We start from the raw sequence: 23,338 nt of genomic DNA on the forward strand, positions 1-23,338 counted from the left end.
TGTATGGGATGGCGTCGTGCTGACCTCACGACTTTTATGTTTGCTGTTCTTTTGTTGATGTTATGTTATTTTACTTTTTGTAATTATTTTATTTTCACTCTTCGATCACAGACTTCTAATAGATACTCTAATGGGTAGAGAGTGGAGATTTTTGAGTTGGATTGTCAAGGGCTTAAACCATCCAGTTAAGAGAAACAGAGTTCTTGCTCATCTTCGACAGCTCAAAGCAGAGGTTGCTTTCTTGCAAGAAACCAATTTATGCATCGGCGATCACAATCACCTCAATCGTGGTTGGAAGGGGCAGATTTTTCATTCTTCTTTCCAGGCAAGGGCAAGAGGTGTGGCTATTTTGATTAATACAAATGTACCCTTTGTACCAAATGATATTATATCAGATAACAATGGCCGTTATATAGTTGTTGTAGGCATGCTATGCAATAAGAATGTAACTTTAGCTAACTTTTATGCTCCAAATTTTGATGATGTGTGTGTTTTTTTAAACATACTCTCTCTCTTATTCCTGATCTAAACTCACATTCTCTTAAACTTGGGGGAGACTTTAACTGTTGCCTTGACCCAGTGCTGGACCGTTCATCATATAGACCAGTGTTTCCCAAACTTTTTTTCTGGGGACCCACATTTTAAAGTCGATAAATCCCTGTGACCCAATAAACATTAGGCCCATGTAGTTCATATATCACAAAGAGAATTTATGCATTAACAAAATATGTATGACCATTTTTAAGGTCAGTTAAGCTTCCACTTTACTATTTAAAAGAGATACAGATACAGTATTTGACAAAGCACAATATTTTTTATTTACCTGTTGTTGACAATAAGTAAAATGCAGACGTGAAATGAGAAAGGAAGAGTTGACAGGGCATCTCATTGTTTTCATATTCTCATCATTACAGTGTACACAATTTATACTTAATGAGACAAAGTGCAAAATAGGGCAGTTAATCATTTATTTTTCTTCCTATCATCAATAAAACCAGACAGAATCAATGCATGCCTTTCATATAACATTCAATGCTTTGCACATCTGCCAGAATAATATGAACATTAAGTTAAATCAAAAACAGACTGAAATATTTTTTGAGAACTTTTTTATGCACCCACTGTAATATACACATTTTATAAAGTGCACAGTATGACAGGCTCTAATTTTTTCCTCTCAAAACAAAAATATGCAAACAATATTTAGAACAATAGTAATATGAACCTTCAGAGCTATCAAAAACATGCCTTTTTAAGTTTATTTTATTTTATTTTTATGTTGGTCAGGCAGAAGAAGAGTAATGTTTAAGTGCACCAGTCCTTATCATCATTGTTTCACCAAATCAAGGCAGTTTACCCGGCTAATGGGAGAGATGGGCCTGCTTGTTTTTTAGAATTACATTCCAGTTTGGTGTACATGAGGAGAGTGCAACACGCATATCAGGTGCAGCATTCAGTCTATTCCTGTATTTTGTCTTTATTTTTGTGAGAACTGAGAACCCAACTTCACATTTGTATGTAGTTGTAAAAGGAATAAGCAACAGTATGCTTGCCTTGCTTAAGACAGGGTATTCAGATGAAATGCTTACCCAAAATGATGATAATGTCATGGATTCATGTCTTCTTTTAAGTGTCTGGTCACAGCTCAGCTGTAACAGTTCGGTTTCTTCAGAAGCAGTTATTCCAAGCTCCAGCAGTGACTCTGGACTTTCAAAGTCAAAGGGATTTTGGATCCACCTTTTATCATGCAAAATGTCATATCTGTCCTTAGGGAAATAGTGCTCAAAGTTAATAATGAGTGCAACTAGGTGTGTCACTGTAAGCCCAGTCAGGTGTTTCACTTGTGTGTCAGTGACATCATTTTCCTCTGTGTGCTGTAACACAGTAGGGAACATGTAGTAGCTGGGTTTTGGACTTCTGAGTCGTGCAAGCCACAGCTTCAGAGACTTTTGAAAGGTGAGAATGTGTTTCCAGTTTTGGAAAACATCATCATTCTGTCCTTGCAGTTTCAAACATAGCTCGTTGAGAGATGAAAAGATATCCGCCAGATATGAGACTGTAAAAAGCCATTCATCAGTGAACAGCTCTGCAAGTGAAGACTTTTTCTCAAGGAGAAAAGCATGAATTTCATTGAATGAGAGCCAGCGCATTTAAGTACGAAACAGTAAATGGGTGTGGTCCGCCCCCATGCCGGCGCACAGCTGATCAAAAAGCCGACTGTTGAGTGCGCTGGCTTTAATAAAGTTCACAACACGAATGACTTCTTTCAATGTTTTGTCAAGCTCGGGGGGTATTCCTTTGCATGTCAAAGCCTGGCGGTGAATGAAACAGTGATTCCACACGATGTCTTTACCAGCTGCCTCCTTGATTCTTTTCACAACTCCGCTGTTTCTGCCCGTCATATTTGCAGCCCCGTCACTCGTTATGCCTTTACAGTTGGCCCAGCTCAACCCGCACTCTGTAACCACGTAGTTGTTCAGTACAGAAAATATCTGTTCACCTTTCGATCCAGTAGGAATATTCAAGCAACATAATAAATCCTCTACAAATTCTGTTTCCCACACGTACCTTACGTATAGCCTACCAACAAAGTTGCGCAGTCCGAGACATCGGTGCTTTCATCCAGCTGGATTGAAAATTCCCCTGCCGCCTTCAATCTTGTTATGAGCTGTTCCTCAAGATTGTCTGAAATGTCATTTATCCTTCGGGAAACAGTGTTGTTACTCAGGCGAATGCATTTTAATTTTTGTGCATTTTTTTCATCAATAACCGTGCTAACCATGTCTATTGCGGCAGGCAGAATTATTTTTTCTGCAGCAGTATGGGGCTGCTTCTCTTTGGCCACACGGTAAGAAACCATGTATGATGCTAGCTGGGCTTTGTCATTTAATGTCACATTTCTACGGAGAAGCTCAGCTGATGATTCAATCTCCTGTGCCTTCCTTTGAAAGAAATCCAGAGGTTTATTTGCCAAGTCGAAGTGAAGTGTTTCCAAATGTCTTTTTAGTTTAGTTGGTTTTAAACTCTCATTTGCGAGTTTTTCGCTGTATATAACACACATGGGTCGAGCTTCTTGGTTCGTTTTGGAATAATTAACAAAACCATATTTCAGTAAGTAGTCTTTATATGGCCTTGGTCTTGTTTTTCTTTTCTTATTTGGAGGCTGTTCTCCCAAATCCTCAGAAGTACCTGCTCCGGTGTCTGGTCGAAAGCATCCACTGGTTCCGCTTTCCTCACATTCTTCATCATTATGGCGTTTTTCACTTGAAGTAGCTTTGCTAACACTAGCTAGTTTATTTTCAAGCTGGCCTCCCTCGGGGACGGTATTTTGGCTGTTGGCAGTGTTAGCCTGGTCTTTAGCTGGCTTTTTCTTCTTAATTAGCCAAGCATCCATTTTAATGACTGGTTGCCGAGCGCAGAGCGCAGCGAAAAAAAAAAAAAAAAGCAGAAGAAGAAAACGACGAGCTCCCTCGTGCGGCTAATTGGTGAACTACACATATAAATTTTAATCAAGAGTATAGGCACACTGAAAAATAGTGCTCGACTTGGCGACCCATACAAAATCTCCCGTGACCCACTTGTGGGACCCCGCCTTTGGTAATGACTGATATAGACCATGCGCTGCAAACAAATCCTCCATTTTTCTAAATAATTATTTTTCTGAATATGGTATATCGGATGTATGGCGGCGTTTGTACCCGAAAAAAAGAGAGAATTTTTTTTTTTCAAATGTTCATCACTCTTACTCTCGGATTGATTACTTTAGTTCTGGATAATGGTTTAATTTCTAGAGTTATATCAAAGTTATATCTTGTGCATATCAAAGTATTATTATATCGGACCATGCTCCTCTTACTCTTAATCTGACCTTTCCAAATTTGCCTTCACCTAGGAGGAACTGGCGTTTCAATACTTCACTCTTGGCGGATGATAATTTTGTTTCCTTTTTTTGCTGACCAAATCCCTTTTTTTCTAAGCGTTAATAAATCAGCGGAAGTTTCAGATTCAACAGTATGGGAGGCCCTTAAGGCATATATTAGAGGCCAAATTATTTCACGGTGCTAATAAAAGAAAGCTCTCTAAAGAAAAGCAAATTTCACTTGCTAACGATATTTCAAAATTAGATGAACAATATGCTAGGTCTCCCATGCCAGATTTGTATAAGAAACGTCTTAAACTTAAGTCAGAGCTCGACTTGCTTTCAACCAATGAGATGGAGGACCTTTTGAGGAAAAACCAGGAGCGTTTTTTATGAAAGTGGGGAAAAATCTGGGAAAGTTTTAGCTAATCAGCTGCGAGGGCTACGCGCTAAACAAATTATAAGTGGTCTTCGTCTAGATAACGGGGAGGTCAAAACTGATCAAAATACTATCAATGACAAGTTCAGGGATTTTTATTCTACTTTGTATACATCTGAACCCTCTTCGCAGGGGGATATCGAGGATTTTCTCGGTCGACTAAATGTCTTTATCCTCCTTTTAGAGGTATTTCTCAGGAGGAAGTGGTGGCTGCTATCTCTTCTCTACAATCTGGCAAAACCCCAGGACCAAAAATTCTCAGTACAACTCGCTCCTTTTTTGACATCTGTTTTTTTCTGAGTCTCTTAAGACCTGGACTCCCCCCCCCCCCCCCCCCCCCCAACATTAAATCAAGCCTGTATCTCTTTATTACTTAAAAAAGACAAAGACCCCTTAGACTGTGCGTCATATAGGCCGATTTCTTTGCTCAACTGCGACGTTAAAATTTTAGCAAAGGTGCTCGCCTCAAGACTGCAAGATGTCCTCTTTCCTGATCAAACAGGGGTTATAAAAAATCGTCAATCATTTAATATCCGCCGCTTACTTAATGTGGTATACTCTCAGCATCAGGCCATTCCAGAATGTGTTGTTTCTTTAGACGCAGAAAAAGCGTTTGACAGGGTTGAGTGGGAGTACCTTTTTTTAGTTTTAGAAAAATTACTTTATAGTGCTCGCTCTGCAGTAGTCCTAAGCAATGGTCTGTACTCTAGGCCATTTAACTTGCATCGCGGAACTCGACAGGGCTGTCCGCTAAGCCCACTACTATTTGCTTTAGCTATTGAGCCTTTAGCAATCGCCATACGCCAGAGTCAGCAAATCACTGGAATTACCCGTGGTGAGGCGGTGCATAAGGTAACTCTATATGCAGATGATCTGCTGCTTTTTATATAAAATCTACAAACTTCTTTACCCGCAGCTCTATCTTTGCTTGAGATTTTTTATCGGTTTTCTGGCTACAGGCTTCATCTGCACATGAGTGAACTTTTTCCAATTTACAAGGTAGATACGCAATTACAGTATTCCAACATACCACTGAAAGTAGTCAAAAATAAGCTTACTTATCTTGGGGTCTGTATCACTCGCCATCATAAGCATATTCTCAAACATAATTTTGGCATGCTTCTTGAACGAATGGTCACCTTTAAAGATCTCCCTCATTGGGCGTATTAATTCCATTAAAATGGTGGTGCTTCCTAAATTTCTTTATCTCTTTCAATGTTTACCTTTATTTCTTCCCCTGTCTTTCTTTAAATCTTTGGACTCTGTTATCTCTTCTTTCATTTGGAATGGTAAGCACCCTCGTATACGCAAAGCATACCTTCAGAGGCCTAGATGCAATGGTGGTATGTCCTTACCTAATTTTAAGTTTTACTACTGGGCTAATATACGAAATACACTTTATTGGTGGCATTATCACCTTTTGCCCAATAGACCGTCCTGGGTGGATATGGAAATAAATGCTTACAAGCAAATTTCCCTTCCAGCACTTCTTGCATCTGATTTACAGTTGACTTCTTATACTTCTATCGATTGCCCAGTGGTAAAACACTCGTTGAGGATCTGGACCCAATTCAGGAAATCATTTGGTTTTAGGGACCCCTCTCTTCTTAGCCCTGTGTTCCAAAATGAATAATGTATTCGCTTCTTTTGAGCAATTGGTATTACGTTTTGGTCTTACCAAGTCAGATTTTTTTTAGATTCTTGCAAGTAAGACATTACGTTAAGTCACTTGTACCAGACTTCCCAACGAGGCCTTCTGAAAATCCTTTGGATAGGTTCCTTTCATGTAACGTAATAGCTAAAGGCTCAATTGCTATTATTTATAATTTAATGATAAATCTGGCATCTTCATCCCTAGATAACATTAAAAGAGCTTGGGAGGAAGACCTGGATAGACCACTCTCTGAAGACACATGGAACGGTGTTCTTAAACAGGTCCACTCATCATCAATATGTGCTCGGCATTCGCTTATACAGTTTAAAGTAGTACACAGAGCTCATATATCCAAAGTTAAACTAGCTCAAATGTTTCCTGGTACCAACCCGATGTGCAGTAGATGTCAATGTGCGGAGGGAACGTTAATTCACATGTTCTGGACATGCCCCAAATTAGAGCATTACTGGCGATCCATATTTCTCACCCTCTCTGCGGTCCTTCAGCATAGATTAGAGCCAGATCCGCTGGTGGCTTTATTTGGAGTCGTCCCAGAGGAGATCATCTATCTGCAAGGTCGTTGCTTTCTCCTCCCTGATCGCACGTAGAGCCATATTATTAAAGTGGAAAGACCCCTTGCCACCAACTCACACTCAATGGATCAAAGATATGGGCTGCGTTCCAAACCGCATACTCAATGAGTAGGTACTTAATTTCAATAAGTACTTACTTAACGAGCGCTAAAAGAGTAGGTACTTTATAGCCAAATCTCGTTAAGTATGAATGCGAACCGGACATCTGCCATGTTGACGTTATCATGTGACCTACGACGCGTTATCACAAGTGCAACAACTTAAAAGATTTGAACGACACGTTTAATTCATCTATCTGTAAATATCTTGATATTGATTAAACTTGCTCATTTTATGGTCTTTTTAAAGAAACTGCTGCCCATTTATTTTGAGAATACATTTAGGGTTGATTTAAGTTCTTATATTTAACCCATGTGACCCACCGTTTTATCCTTAACGATATTATTTATTTTTATTACGAAATCCCAAAATTGTCATCTCTTGAATATGTTGTTAATTTCTTTAGCCTATTTTATATCCAAACATTTTCATCCACAAGCAAAAGTGGCTTACCGTGACAAATACTGACCGATACTTAATTATATTACTTTTTACTGAAAAAAATCAATAAAACAAACAAAATGTAATGTATGTCATATGACATAGCTATGCATGAATACACTCTAGATGTGTATATTGTGAACATATCTACATTTTCATTCAAACAATTAATTAAATAATGATATTTGATTTACTGACAACAATGATAAATATTAATAAAGGAGTAAATTAATGAATGAAAGTCACCATCACATAATAAACAAATGCAAGTCAACACATGAAACAAAGCTTTATTCAAACTACAATCATGTATATAGGCTACAGGCACTGAACCACATCTACTGCCATCTCAACACAGCGGTTCCCATTCTGAGGCTTTATTCTGATGAACCAGCGGACCGCCAGAGGTGAGCCGTGCCGGAGTGCCGGAGTTTGTTGCGTGATGTGTTGCGCTTCACGATCTGAGGCAATAAGGGCCGGTGGAGTGATGGAGGGTCTCGTCCATGGCACGATCTCCAGGATTCAGCTCTGTGCTCCTCATCCTCAGTGCTCACACCAGTCTGCTGACATTTCAGATCCTACAAAAATGCACAAACATAACACAAAAGCAGTAGTTTTAACAGCACAATGTCATTTGATTTCAGTATTATTTAGCAGACAAGAACGCTTTTTTTCCACAAATGCCACCATCATCTTTCCTTGCAGGTCCTGCTCCACCACAACAGCTGAGCAGCAAATGCACAGAAATCAAGAATCAGAAAGGTGCTGTAATAACTCTGTTTGAAATTACAATAATTAAAATAAACTACAACTTAATATTTAAATTATTATTAATTTCTGTAGTATACTCACTCAAAGCCTTTGATGCAGCATCAGCTTCATGAGCCTCTCTCCACCGGATAAACCCACATCTGTTCTTCTGTCCCTGCAACATCCAGACAAGACTCTCATAACCTCTGTGATTTATGAGCTCAACACTACATTTACATGTTGAGGTTGTTTTAACTTTTTATCCAACATACATGTTCCTCAATTTATCAACAGTACTAATGGACAAATAAAATAGATAACTTATGTTTAGTTACTTTATAGATATGTTCTACATAATAGCACATATATCACTCAGATGGATATTTCATGTTGTGATGTGCTCTTCTGCAATACTTATAAAAGATGTTCCTGTCAGATGTTAATAGACGTTTAAAATAAGCGTCTTTAAGATGTTTATGGTTATGTAAATCCACGTTAGAGACGTAACTTACGTGTCCTTACTGCAGCTCCCGTCAGCTAGAGCTAACGTTATACATAATAAAACGTGTTTTTACAGCCAAATCACAATCATACTATACTGTCTAACTCCTTTACACCTTCAACAGTTAAAACGTTTACTCTATAGTAGTTTAACACATGCAATTTTAACACAAGGAACCGTGTTTACTCACATTTGAAACCCCGCGCGTCGCTGATCTCCGTGATGTTTGATAATGACGTATCCCCTCGCGTGGCCTCCTGGGATAGAAGAGTATCCACCGGTTGAGCACTCAAAAATCTGTCTGGAAGCAGTAAGCCATCCGGGAACTTCTCGCCTACTCTTTTATGAATACTGATGTTTCGAACGTACTGCTTCCTTCACGTACTGTTTTCGCCTACTATATAGTAGGAAAGTAGGCATATTGGAACGCACTTAAGTCCGAATCTCGCGATAATTAGTACGTCACCCAGGTAATTCTCGCCTACTCTTTTGGATTCATACATACTTTTTCGCTCGCCTACTCTTTTTCCCATACTAAATAGTAGGGAAGTATGCGGTTTGGAATGCAGCCATGATATCTTGTCTCTGCCTAGAAAAAATTAGATATTCGCTAAGAGGATCGGAACATTTTTTTTTAAAGTTGTGGCACTCTTTTATTGAATATGTTGACAAGTCTGTTTAAATAATGCCACTACTATGGACCCTTTACTATTATTATTATTATTTAATTATTTTTTATTTTTTTATGTATGTAGCCTATGTATTTGGTTGGAGGTTAATGTTTGTTAGCATGTTTGTATGTATACTGGGCTCTTACAATTTCGATGTTGATTTAATGGACAGTATGGACGCTATTCTAAGGGGTGGTGGACTGTGAATGTGATTTATATTGTTAAAAACAATAAAAACAAACTTTGAACCAAAACTAACTGAATTAAGCTGTATAATAACACTATTGTCTTCTGTAGAGCTGCTTTACAGCTGACAAGTTCACATAATGGATGAATTTTGCAACATCTACATTGTTATTTTCTGTGAAGCTGCTTTGAAACAGTGTATTTATAAAGCACTATATAAATAAATGTAAAGACTTAATGTGCTAAATTATTTTCAGATTTTATAAATTGATATTAACTTAACGCTTGCAGACATTTGTAGTTACAACCTGTTTAATGCAGTGTTAGTTGTTTGGTTTAGTTGACCTTTGTAAAGCTGGCTATTTTTGGTTTATTATGGTTTCTTCTGATTTTGCTTTGTGTTTGTATTTTGGTTTCTCGTTTATAATATTTGTACATACTTTGTAAATATAGTTTTTTCCCCCAATTTAAGTTATCTTTTCTTCATTGTATTAAATCACTGCAAGCTAACCCTATGTGTCTAAGATGGTTTTCTTTGCAGCCAGTCTGTCATGAACTGCTCCAAGACACGAAGGAGGAGAATCCAAATGCAAGTTTATTAAGGGGTAATCTAAAGAACAGGCAAGGTCAAACACAGGCAGGCAGTCCGTAGAAACAATCACACAAAACAGGCAGGGGTCAGAAGCAAAATACTAATCCAGGGAACAGGGCAAGAAATCCAAAAACCAAAAGACATGAAAACAGAAAATGCTCGGAATTGCAGTTTTTAATTTTAATTGACACTAAAACAAGACTTTGCAGGGATTGAATGTGAAAACCAGGCTATTATAGGGTGAGTTAAACAGGTTAATGAGACACAGGTGAATGCAATTAGTGATGATGAGTCCGGGCAGTGAGTTCTGGGTATTGTAGTTAGTGAGAATGACAATAGTCCAGGCTGGAGTGCCCTCTGGTGGCTCTCAAAGGCACTCCAGCTGATAACCGTTACACAGTCCCTAGACGGGCTGCAACAGTACTTAAAAATATATATCTTGAAAAAATAATATGTTGTGAGCTTGATTATCGAATATGTGAACATATCAAGATAATGGGACTAGATTTTTACATTCTCTAAAAAAATAAGCATTGCTATGAAGTTGCTTGTGTGTTGGAAAACTAATAACTTTTTTTTGATTGTACTATAGCTGAAAATATATAACAAGTACAATTATTAATAATTCTCCAAATATAGCAAAAGGACAGCTCAAAAAGATTTCTTCTTACAAGTACACAAATCTGTAGCATTTATTTATTAGTATTATTGTTCTATTAAGCCTCACAACGCTGAAATCCTAAAAGATTGCAAGCCACTGCAGAACACAAACCACTAGACCACTTCCTGCTCCTCTGTCCAACAATATTATTATTCTAAAGAAGAACACACCATTGGTGTGCATTCTCGTAAATGCGATATAGGTACTGCAAATAAATTTGTACCGCAGTTTCCAATCAAAACTCCAGTGACCTATATTCATGGTGTTAATAAGTGAAAGTCAATATGAGTTACCTTTAATCAGGCCAACCTGACTAGTTTTGGACTATTTAATAAATTGTACGTTGTTTTCTGTATATAAAACCTGAACTTACATGGACCCAAAAGGCACAATTGAATATGTATTTGCATTATGTTATAAAATATCAAAACAAGCAAACTTTCCAGTCTGAATATTTCACAAAAATCAAGACTTTTTGAGCACACTGTAATGCCAAATAAACCTACTAAACACTTGGCATCTCAATACAGAAAATGTAATCTGCAGTAATGTGAAAAACCTTTTTCACATTGGCACTGAAACATGGGAATTAATTTGAGAGCCAAAAACATTTTGGTAAAAACAAAAAGCTTGCTAGCACTGCAAATTTAAAAAACTGATAAATAAAGTACCATATTATGCACAACTCTAAATGACATGTTGTTGCTCTCATGGAAGTATCATCATCATCACACAGAAGCAGCAGCTCTTCTCTGAGCTGAGCAGATCCTCACATGATCAACCAGAAATACAACAGTGGCGATTCCCACCAGACCAGACAGAACCAGTCGAATTAGAGCCGTAGTGCCGCCACAATGATCCAGACAATCTGAAACAGAAGAGACTTATTCATAAACATCGGTCACATCATATATCTTTGTTTGTGGAAAAACAGAAGCTGCACGAGGTCACTGCGGCAGGAAGAGAGTTTTGTGGTAAATTAGTTTAATACCTTCATGTCGTGTGCAGATCTCTCTCATGTGAAGACGGACGCTCTTGTTGCTCACTGGATTTGCAGTCGTGCAGCTGTAGATCTCTGAATCATTATAATGAAGCTCTAATGGTAAACTGAGGATGATGTTGAGATCAGGATTGCTGGTCTGGATCATCATTTCACTCCCTTTATACCATGAGATGGACATGTCTTGATCATTCCTCACAGAGCAGAGCACAGAGCAGAAATCTCGGTTTGGGTCTTCAGTCTCTTCTGGTGGTTGTGATGTATCTGGCAGACATTGGTATAAAATCAGTGTTTTAAAATAAAGCCAGTCTTCATGAGTTTATGGAGTATAATTCTTTACAAAATATTCTGTTCATCTAGTATAACGAAAGTGAGGAGATTCTGGTCTGAAATGTTGTGGACCGCACAGAACAACATCTGAGCTTCATCCCAGAGAGGTGTGCATAATAATACATCTTCACATGGAGGATTATTCTAAAGTATTTCAAAGGGCAACTATTTAAATATTTGTTTTTTATTGAATGACAATCAGAATATTCAGTGACAATATCAGAGCACTATTCACACAAGCTTGATGCATTAACCTTGTAAACCTTGACATGCAAAAAATAGTCAGAAAAATCTTTTTAAAAAACTGTTTGGCTCCTTATTTGTGGAGTATAATATATGATACATCAGGCTTTTATGGCTCATAAAGTATGATATAGTGAGAATATGAAGCTCACACTTGAGGGGGAAAAAACACCTCAATTTTATTCAGATGCCAAAACTCAGCAAAAAATATGCAATTTTGTCCAGATGCTGATATTTATATGGATTTAAATCTGATAGTTTGTAATGTAAATCAATGAGATTTTTTATAACAGAATAACAGATACTTGCATAAAATGCATAAAAATCTCAGTTGTCACTCTATATCTGCCAATAATCTGTCTTAGTAAGATGATATTTAAATGTTTAGTTTTATGATCAAATCTCTGTAGTTTAAAACATAATGCAATGCAATATAATGACATAATCTTAGACGGCAACATAGTGTCGACCCACATCTGGTACTCGTGGATTGGGCCGGATCTGGGCCGACACTATGTTGCTGTCTGGGTTGACAGAAGAACAAATAAACACTCCTCAAAAGCCAGATGGATCATGTGATACTAATTTTTAAAGTGTTTTTACAATTATACTAAGAATTTTACTTGCTAAAAAGTCTAAACTATTAACCAGACGACTGAAGGCATGTAGTAGATTGTGTACAGCATTTTTGATCATGTCGATAATTAAGAGGCTTTAGAAATTCATGTATCAAATATGATACTGTATGCTTTATAAGCTTAAGATGTCGTCTCAGCTCAACCATTATTGTACGTCAAGTATTGGTATTCGCATAACTTTGAGTAATGATGTTCCAGAGGTCTCTGCATCAGAGTTTGCTCGGCCTTGCTGAAATACATGTAAATGAATATATGGGAAAACAGCGGGACTCACCATGATCATGGATTGGACTGACCGATGAGGCACTACTGATGAACGGCACAGGAACTGGTGCTTCGGGGAAAGAGAACGATCCGGGTTAACTTGACTGTAACCCTGTTCCCTGAAAAAGCGAAACGAGATGCTGTGCTGCTTAGCGCATTGGGAACGTCTTTAATCATGACCAGCTGTGAATATAGTGTGTAACACGTCAATAGAATTGACCCGGAGGTATTAATAGCCTCGGTCGGTGACGTCACCGTCAGGGAACAGGGTTAGAGTCAAGTAACCCAGATTGTTCCCTTTTAAAAGCTATAAATCGATGCTGCGCTGCTTAGCGCATTGGGAACGAGAATACCTACGCCGCCGTGCTTGAAAGTGTCTGGACCTCTTACGGTTGTGTAGGTGTGCTCACAAGAACGCAAGACATTAACTTGAGAGGTCAACTCAAGGACATGAGAGCCCGGAGTGGCATGAACATCCAAACTATAAAATCTTATGAATGTGTGCGGTGAGGACCAGCCTGCCGCATCACAAACAAATTGCAAGGGGACACCCCCTTGCCAGAGTATTAGAGGAGGCGACCCCCCTGGTGAAGTGAGCCCTAGGACCCGTTGGCGAAACTTGACTTCACATTAGGCAATAGCAATAGCATTCCTGACCCAATGTGACATGGTCTGCTTAGTGGCGGTCACCCCCGTTACTGCCCCCATAACAGACAAACAATTGCTTTGACTTACGCCACTGGCTAGTGCATGCAGTGGAGACGTAGGCCTGAACAGCATGGACTGGACGTAGTCTGCGAGATTGTGGCGTTGTGAACAGCGAAGGGCAGAAGGTCTCGAGAGTGACCGGATGTACGGTCGAGAAAGGAACCTTAGGCAGGTAGACAGGATGAGGATGCAAAATCGCTTTCACCATTCCTGTGGCAAAGACTAAGCAGGATGATGAGATCGACAGAGCCTGCATAAACCCGTTTCTTTTTAAAGAAGTTATAGCCAATAGAAAAACCATCTTTAGTGTCAGAAGTTTGTCAGACGCTGACTCTAGAGGTTCAAAGGGGGTCTCGTCCAGACCCGAGGACTATAGCTAAGTCCCATGAAGGGATCTTGGTTCTTACAGGCGGCCTCAGTCATCTGGCCCCACGAATGAAGCGAGCGAGCAGAAGATGTCTCCCGAGTAGCGCCCTTCCACCAAGGCGTGGCAAGCCGAAAGAGCGGCCACAAAAACCCTGTTGACAACTTTTCCAGCAGGAAGTCCAGAACTGAAGCAATCTGGCAGTTGACTGGATCTGCATTATGTCCTGTGAACCACATTTCAAAGACACCCCATTTACTGGCATAATTCTTTCTAGTTTAGGAGGCCCTAGCACTTAGAATGGTCTCAATAACATAAGGAGAAAGCCCAGTGTCCCTCAGTTGGTACTAGGGATGCACCGAATCTAGATTTTTGGGGTTCGGCCGAATACCGAATCCACTGGTTAAGATTCTGCCGAATCCGAAACCGAATACCGAATCCTACTCCCATCCTCAGTCCATTAACACAGTAAACACATCAATGAAGTAAACAACGTCCACAGCAGTGGATTTTTCATTTTATTTTAACTGTAAAAAAGAAAAAGAATAAGCAACATTATGCATTTTAACAGCGGCGATATTGTATATTGTTTAGGGTCCTTGCCACCACGAGACAAATCGTCATTGCAAATTGAACATGTAGCTCGACTTTAGTTGCCTTCTTTTGACTGAAAGTACTGCCAAACAACACTTCTTCTGCTCACCAGTTCCATTTCCACTTTCTCACAGCCTACGACATTCGAACGGTCCACTACTGTAACGAGTGGAAATAAGGTGTGGCCCCTTTAAGAGCTGCGCGCTCCCTGTTGAACTGTCTGCATGCGTATTGTATTGTATACTGTATTGTATGCCCTATGCATGCGGGTTATTTCTGTTTGATCCTCATTTTTATCTTATTTTATTAAATAACGCTGTGGATGGTAGAACGTGTGATGTGACAGACAGTTACATGAGTTCGATTGGGGAATAAAGTGCGAGTTGTAAGATGCCAATCGCCTCCAAGAGTATGTCTAGCCTCTGCAATAACTTTAGCTGTGAGCTACCGGTATCCTTATTTTTCTTCCTGACACAACGCGTTACACTACGTAGACACTTTCCCGTAATCAACGGTGGCGTGACGTGGACCATCGTATCACGCGTATTGCAAGCCTAGGGTTCGGTTCGGTTCGGTGGAAAAAAATTCTAAGGTTCGGCAGAAACCGAACCCCTTGAAAAGCCCCAGTATTCGGCCGAATCCGAAACCGAATCCTGGATTCGGTGCATCCCTAGTTGGTACCCATCAGGGGCCAAACATGAAGGTTCCACAGGTCGGGCCTGGAATGGAATATCGTGCCTTCCGCCTGAGAAGGTCCCTCCTCTCGGGAATCGCCCACGGTGAGCCGTTGTGGAGAGATATTATCTCCTAGAATCATACTCTGTTCGGCCAACGCGACGCTATCAGTAAGAGGCAAGACCCTTGTTGGCGAACTCTGGCTATAACTCCCGGGACCAGAGATACTGGAGGAAACGCATACAGGCGCATTTTGGGCCATGTGTGCGCTATCGCGTCCAGACCCAGGGGGGCTGGGTGTCTTGGAGAGAAGTTGAGGGGACATTGCGCTGTCTGATGGGAGGCGAAGAGGTCCACCTCCGCTTTGTGAGTGACAGGAACTTCCCCTTGGAAAAATCTGCCTCCCTATTCTGTTCAGATTGCGTTAGTGCAGATCTCCCTGGTGATTTATGTAAGAGACTGCCGCTGTGACACCCGCACTAGGACATGACAGTCTCAACTGAGGGAGAAAGTATTTCAGGGCCAGAAATACAGCCATCAGCTCGAGGCTGTTGATGTGCCAATCGAGCTCATGACCCTCCCCTTCCCCTTCAGCTGGACGGCCACTTAAAGGATTAGTTCACTTTCAAAAAATGTTTTGCTGATAATTTACTCACCCCGATGTCATCCAAGATGTCCATGTCTTTCTTTCTTCAGTTGAAAAGAAATTTAGGTTTTTGAGGAAACCATTCCAGGATTTTTCTACAAAGAATGGACTGCAATGGCAAACAAATATTCGAATGTTCAAAGAAGGTTCAAATGTCCGTCTCAATGCAGCTTCAAAGTCTCTGTACGATCCCACGTCACCGCCCGAGGCTAGCTCCGGGTCAATTCTATTGACGTGTTACACACTTTATTCACAGCTGGTCACCATTAAAGACGTTCCCAATGCACTAAGCAGCGCACCATCGATTGTAGCTTTTGAAAGGGAACACACAGAATTCACACTGGAGATGGCAGTTTCAAGTCATAATGAGATATGGAGCCAGCTTCACAAAAGTTTTAAAGAATTTAAGACATTTCTTAAATTCTGAAAAGTTCAAACATCTTGTTTTTTTCTTATGTAGATGAGAGGCTTTGGTGTATATGATTGTATGAATGGTCTTGAAGACTTTCTGAAAATACTCAATGAAATGTAGAGTTGTTACAGAATTTCAAATGTAGCAAATGTCAATCATCAGTGTCACTTTAGAGTACTTAGCACATCCCTTGTAATATATTATGTGTTATGTTTTCATGCTTAATTTATAAAAATTAAACAGCTTTGAGGATTTCAGACAAATCAGAGTTTATCTGAACTTTAACAGGCGTTTTCCCAGACAGAGATTAAGCCTGATCAAAGATTTAAATGGCCTTTTAAACCAGATTAACAAAAATCTGCTTTCTGTCATGGTTTTAAATAGTCCTAGACTTAGTGTAGTCCAGAGCTGAAATTAACTTTCATGTAATCTGTAAGCCGGATTCTGAAATGCAAACTGAGGCAACACTAAATTATCAAATATTCTTAGATTCTTAACACTCTAGACGAATATTTTACTCTAAATTTCTCTATATACTGGCCCAGAACGTGACACTAGTATTTAGTCTTGTATTGGCTGTAGTTAAAACTTACCATATACATCGACTCTGAATGTTCTCCTAGAGATGAGGTCATTGATGGTGAGTTCAAGCTTATAAAGTCCAGATTCATTGGCGCTGATGTTCCAGATGGTCAGAGATCCGGTCTGTTGGTCGAGCTGCGATCTGTCAGTGAGTCTCTTATGCAGCGATACTTTACTCTGATACATCTGTGCTATTCGGGTGGTTTGGCTGCCACTTGTAAACAGCCACATAGTTTCATCCTCTCCTTTTAGTTCAGGAACTCCTGTTTGCAGAGTCAGATCGTCTCCCTCCATCACTGACTTTAGCTCATGCCGCTCGCCATTCACCAGACCTGAAACAATATGAATGATGGTTGAACATGAGTTATTGAGAGCTAGTTAATAAGAAAACTTTCTTCAACAAAACATCTTACAAGGTTCCGAATGCAATGATTGGACGAACATTTTTTAGTCCTGAGACTTACCAGAAGATATATACATGTTTTAACATTTAGATCACTTCTATTATTGATTGCTTTCAGTATGTGAAGAGAGTTTTAACCAGTTTATATAACTAATTGCCTACCCTCCCTTTAAATGATATACTGCTAAACACTAATGCTGGCAAAATTTAAGTATTACTAGATCTTATTGCTGCATTTGATACTGTTGACCACAATATACTTCTCAACAAACTGAGAAAATACAGATCATATTTAGAAAGCAAAGGATATTTGTGAACATAAGCAGTTATGAATCTGACTGGACTGCTAAGACACATGGAGTTACAAGGTTTAATCCTTGCGCGGCGCCTCTACTGTTCAGTTTGCATATTCTCCCACTGTAGGCCATATTATTCAAAACAACAATATTGCTTATCATGCAGAAGACACTCAGATCTAGATTTGTCCCCAGGTGACTTCAGTCCCAATCCCATAGACTCACTGTGCCGATGTTTAAACGAAATTAACAGGATGTGCCAAAACATTCTTAAGTTAAATAAAGACAAAACAGGTAATTTGGCAATAAAGATGAAGTAACAAAGGTGAATGCATACCTTGACTCCAGGGGTCTTAAAACTAAACATGACGTCAGGAATCTCAGTGTCATCCTGGATTCTGATCTTAGTTTCAAGACACACCAAAACCACAACTAAATCAGCCAGAGCCTACTCTAAAAAACATAGTACGAATCAGATCTTCTGTGCCTACCGAGAGAACCTTATTCATGCATTCATTACCAGGGTATATTGCTTATATTAAGTGATATTAGAATCGATAGAGTCCAGAATAAAACAGTTTCTGTTTCTGCGCTGTACCGATCGCACTGCACTGCCTCTCTTCCTTTTACATCCCTCATATTCATTTTAATCAAAAAAATTTTTAACTTCTTTTATTGTATTTTCTTCATTTGTATGAACATTTTTATAATTGCTATTTTTTTCAAATATTATTTTCTGTGAAGCACTGGATTATCACAGTGCTATAAATAAATGTGCTTTGCCAATCATTACTACTACTTTTGTCAAGTTTGCTCACTTTTATTTAAATGTTGCATAAATGTTTATATGTTGTGTTGAAGTATTGAAAATATTTAATTGTGTTGAGTACAACTCAAGATTTGTGCAGCATGAATTGAAACTAGTGTAAATGTTCCAGTAAGTCACTTGACCAGTGAACACAACCACTAAAACAATATTCTGCTTGTGAAAAGAAAATATGTCTTACCTTCCATACTGATGATGAAGAACACACTGAACACACACGTGCTGATGGTCATTTTGAACAGTTTTCAGGAACTGCTCTGTGTCGTTTCTCTTGATGAAGCACCTGAAGATCTAACCGATCTGATGAACATTCACTGAAGATCTTCAGTCTTTATGACTCTCATCAGGAAGTGACACACTGGCAATGAAACCAGTTACATCCACTAGATGGCATCAAAACCTTTTGATAAGGTGCAAATGAATCACAGTTTATCTCTCTTTATGATCTCTCAGTGATTGAGACTATTTAAATCATACTATAAATCAATCTTAAAAACTCACTTTCACATCATGAAATATGATCTACTATTTCCCTGTCATCTTATTAGGCTTTGCGTTCAGTATCAGTGGCTAAAATTGAAATTTCTTTTTAATGTCTCAATTGGCCTTCAAGTAAATTATACAGAAGCGGAAGTCGTATACAGACACAAATGTAATCCATGTGACTCCAGTGGTTTAACCTCAAATTTATGAAGTGGCACAAATATTTTGTGTGAAAAAAAACAAATTCTCACAAAAAGCAGGGTGAGAATGCATGGGTGAGAACACAAGCACTGATATGCTCATGTGAATGTATAAACAAAATATTGCATTTGCATTGCTTTTTTTGGGGTTAAACCACTGAAGTCACATAGATTACAATGTGTTTTAACTACACGCGACACACGATAAAAAGTGTGTTTTCCATGTCAATCAGAGATTTTGTCCTAACCAGTGACACGTGACGATTCTATTTTAGAAACGGTTTCTATTTTTCTGCGACAGCTGGAAGAACATTAAAATAAAAAACAGTCATTGTAACTCATTGTGAACAAACAAGTGTAATCTATGGCAAATATTGTTTCAGTCACTCAATTTGTACTTTAAATGGTATAATTTATGAATTTGATTATGTACTTATCAATTTCATTGTGACTGCTGTGCACTTGTGTGCCCGTCCACACGCTGTTCTGATTGGCTGTGGTTTCTGATTGATTTTGTCGGATTACATGCAACGCATTTGGTGTGGGCAGAAAAACAGCTTGTTGCTAGAATCTTATCGCATCGCATTTGGTTAGGACTGTAACACAGTGTTACTTTAATGATGTCTTTTCTACCTTTCTGGAGCTTAAAAGTGGTAGTTGAGTAAGCTGTCAACAGAGGAAGAGAAAGCTCTAAGATTTCATTAAAAATATCTTAATTTTTGTTCTGAAGATGAACTAAAGTCTTGCAGGTTTGGAACATCAGGAGGTCGAGTAATTAATGACATTATCTTCATTTTGGGGTGAACAATTTGTGTGAAAAAGGTACATTTCGAGATTTGACAAAAGCTTAAACTTTACATGGATTTTCAGTTGTTCATACAGGAACTCCAGCAGTCTTGGAGGAATGTGTAGACGTTTGGTTTCCTTCATCTCAGCCTTTTCGCCCTTCATTCAGGATTTCTGCACAGGAAAGTTGCATATGAAGATAAAAGCTATATACACAAGAAATTAAATGAAACTGAACTACAAAGTATACAGACCAGGTTGAGGTTGAAAAACAATCGTACAGTTACGTTCATTAAATTATCAACTATAAATAAATGATCAGCCATCCCTAATTCTTTCAAATTCAAACACTGTATATAAGACTAAGACTTGTGTTTTCAGTGAACTCCAATTACATGTCATGTTAGCTTGTCTGCTCAATTATGTTTCATAATTTTCAACTAAATAAACAGTAACACAACAACATGCTCTATAAATAATTTCATTAAAAATGTGACCCTTACCTTTATATGAACTCCAGGGTAAGTGCCATTTTCTTCAGGTATTTTGTATCTTACTGCCTCAATGGAGTAGGAGATATGGTAAATGAATTCTTGAATGACAGCAATAATGAACCACACCCTCCTCCTTCTGCTCGAGGTGAACCAAAAGCAACTGATACCAGCTCTCAGTGATATGTGTCGGATCCCCGCTATGATAACAGTAACTTTCTCAAATGTTTACAGAACAAGCGGAAACCCAGTGTGCTTTTATCTTTCTCTATTGCTGTTCGATCACATGATAGAAAGTCTAAGGCCTTCAAAAGCCGTACAGCAAACCCATCTAATCTGGTGCCTATTACACGCCAAACTAAGACTGCCGTGGGGACAAAAAGTAAGAGTGTTAAGTTAGCACTCTTAAACATCTGCTCACTTAAAAATAAATCACTTCTAGTCAACGACTTAATAACCACATACAACCTGGATTGTATGTTTCTAAATGAAACTTGGCTAGAAGACAACTGCAGTGCAACTGTCCTCAATGAAACATCCCCTCCTAACTTTACTTTTATGAGTGTCTGGAGAGCGGGTAGGAGAGGTGGGGGAGTAGCTGCTCTTTTTAAAGATGTCTATCAATGTAAGCAAATATCATTTGGTAATTACCCGTCTTTCGAATATCTGGGTATTGTGTTAAAAGGTGCACCACGCATTTTACTTACCATTGTTTACAGGCCTCCAAAATACTCTTCAGCCTTTGCTGAGGACTTTACAGAACTGTTATCAACCATTTCCTCAGAGTTTGACTGTTTTGCTATTGCCGGAGATTTCAACATTCACATAGATAATGCAGAAAACAATATGGCAAAAGAAATCAAAACTGTTTTAAAAACTTTTGATCTGACTCAGCATGTACATGGACCGACACACAATCGTGGACACACTCTAGATTTACTTATCAGTAAGGGTCTAAACATTTCATCGATTGTTATTAAAGGGGGGGTAAAATACTTAGTTTCAGTCAATCTCATGTTAATCTTGAGTACCTATAGAGTAATAGTGCGTCCTTCATATCTCCAAAAAGTCTTTAGTTTCATCATATTTATAAAATAAAAATACAGCTTTCCGATTCTAACCGGAAAAAGCCGAGGTCCTTGATTCTGGGCGTGGGCGGAGCTATAGAGTCAAGCGGGAGCGCCCGGGAAGGTTTGCTTATTATCGATCGTGGTGCGGTAGGTCATATTACTATATATATATAGTATTTGGTTTGCAAATCCAGCGACGACCTCGGCCTTGTTAATAAAACATTCGTCACTGAAATGACCAGAACACAAAACCGCACTTGCCACACTCCTTTGCTGTCCCGGAAATACAAACTGCATCCACTGTTCCAGTAACACTGGGTTCTTTGGGAAGCTGAACAAGGTAAACTTTCCCTCACATCCCAAAACACACTTTTTTGGAGACATTCTTGACATCAACCATTCCTATTTAGCGCTGCTGCTGATGATTTCTGGTAGTTGCGCGTCGATGCATAGATATTATATAGAGATATATGATGTCTATGCGCCGATGAGCGCGGTCTTTCTCTCCTCTGGTCGACGTGTGCGTGAACGCGCTTTTCCGAGAGCAATGCTCATATAAGGAGTTCCACTCTGGTCTACGTCATTAGATCTACGATAGAAAAAAACCAGCCGAAACGTGTTGCAACCCGGAAGTATGATTTTCAGCACAGAAATTCTCTGTTATTCGTTCAAAATAACTTTTCAAACTTTGGCCATTATTAGCATGAGAATCCATCTCTTTAACACTGTAAACAACTCTGAATACATGAAACACCATTGTACCCCCCCTTTAAGGATGTAGCACTGTCTGATCATTTCTGTATTTCCTTTGATATATTGATCTCTCCTGCCATTGAAGCTAGATCTGTGTCTGTCAAGAAGAGATGCTTAAATGAGAACACTAGTGTACTATTTATGAAGGCTATATCTTTAACACCAAGCATTTCTGCTGACTCTGTTGATTTTCTCCTTAACTCAAAAGTTAAAAGTGTAATTGATGATATTGCTCCTGTGAAGGTCAGGAAGAGTGGTAGACAAAAGGCACCATGGAGAAACTCAACAGCAGTGCAAAATATGAAAAGACAATGCAGAAAAGCAGAGCGCATGTGGCGGAAGACAAAACTTGTAGTCCATTATAACATCTACAAAGACACCATCCATGCTTTCAACATGGAAGTAGGCAAAGCTAGACAGACTTTCTTCTCAAATATTATAAATGGCAACTTAAACAACACACGCACTCTTTTTGCTACTGTAGAGAGACTGACAAACCCCCCGAGCCAGATTCCCAGTGAAATGCTCTCAGGCCCCATCCACACTACTGCGTTTTCGTTTAGAAACGGAGACCTTTTGCTACGTTTGCACCTCCCGTCCAGACTACAACGGCAAAAACGTAGACCTAAAACGTAGAAGTTTAGAAACGCTCCGACCCCGTTTTGCGTTTTGAATCTCCGGAGGGCGTTTTAGTGAAGACAGTCAAAACGGAGGACATTAGAAACGATGACACAGAGGCTCACGCTCGGCTCTATGATTGAGTGTCATCAGTCATGGCGTATCCTTCCCTGATTCGTCACCCATCACATGACCCGTCCCCGGGAGGAAAACATACAAAAACAGCCTGGACTACGCAACGTTAGTAACTGCATACGTCAGTCTGGATAACGAATTACAAGCGTTACTGACGTTGATGTCTTTGCTAGCAGATGTTGTGCAAATAAATTCTGCATTTTACAATGCTATAACTGCCTACATGCAGCTGTTTACACCGGCACGCGCATGCCCAGTGTTGGTGAATGGTCACGTGATCCGCGTTTTCAGTCGTTTTAATGTGGACGGAGATCAATTCTAATACGCAGCGAAAACGCTGGTGTGGATTGAGATCGCATTCGTTTTAATTCTCC

General features: G+C 39.2%; 2 protein-coding genes and 1 long non-coding RNA gene across 4 annotated transcripts in view; all 3 read right to left on the minus strand.

Moving 5' to 3' along the window:
* The window catches only part of LOC306986409 (uncharacterized protein), a 242,215-nt gene that overhangs the window by 15,990 nt on the left and 202,887 nt on the right, over positions 1-23,338 (minus strand). The window lies entirely within an intron of this gene.
* LOC306986413 lies at positions 7,357-8,664 on the minus strand. The gene is made up of 3 exons (XR_013794971.1): positions 8,528-8,664; positions 7,938-8,010; positions 7,357-7,663 (listed from the first exon to the last, which is right to left on the minus strand). It is a non-coding gene; the product is annotated as an uncharacterized lncRNA (long non-coding RNA).
* Positions 9,769-22,141, minus strand: LOC306986410 (CD48 antigen-like). 2 transcript variants are annotated; one of them, XM_079589617.1, is made up of 7 exons: positions 20,401-22,141; positions 19,970-20,071; positions 18,610-18,828; positions 16,915-17,235; positions 12,933-12,992; positions 11,439-11,711; positions 9,769-11,315 (listed from the first exon to the last, which is right to left on the minus strand). In XM_079589617.1, the coding sequence occupies exons 3-7, from the start codon at positions 18,659-18,661 to the stop codon at positions 11,176-11,178; spliced, it is 846 nt and encodes a 281-aa protein (XP_079445743.1). In that variant the 5' UTR covers positions 18,662-18,828; positions 19,970-20,071; positions 20,401-22,141; the 3' UTR covers positions 9,769-11,175. The 2 variants fall into 2 exon arrangements, with proteins under 2 accessions (XP_079445743.1, XP_079445744.1); XM_079589618.1 differs by lacking the exons at positions 19,970-20,071; positions 20,401-22,141 and having other exon boundaries at positions 9,772-11,315; positions 11,439-11,669; positions 18,610-18,793.

This window comes from Phoxinus phoxinus (assembly GCF_949152265.1).
Source record: "Phoxinus phoxinus genome assembly, chromosome: 18".
Taxonomy (NCBI): Eukaryota; Metazoa; Chordata; class Actinopteri; order Cypriniformes; family Leuciscidae; genus Phoxinus; species Phoxinus phoxinus.

Excerpts from the sequence above, each read along its gene's own strand:
- LOC306986410 (XM_079589617.1), bottom strand. The coding sequence starts at position 18,661 with ATGACCATCAGCACGTGTGTGTTCAGTGTGTTCTTCATCATCAGTATG. Across the intron at positions 11,712-12,932 it reads CAGTCCAATCCATGATCATG|ATACATCACAACCACCAGAA; the intron begins GTGAGTCCCGCT and ends AATGTCTGCCAG. Across the intron at positions 11,316-11,438 it reads GATCTGCACACGACATGAAG|ATTGTCTGGATCATTGTGGC; the intron begins GTATTAAACTAA and ends CTTCTGTTTCAG.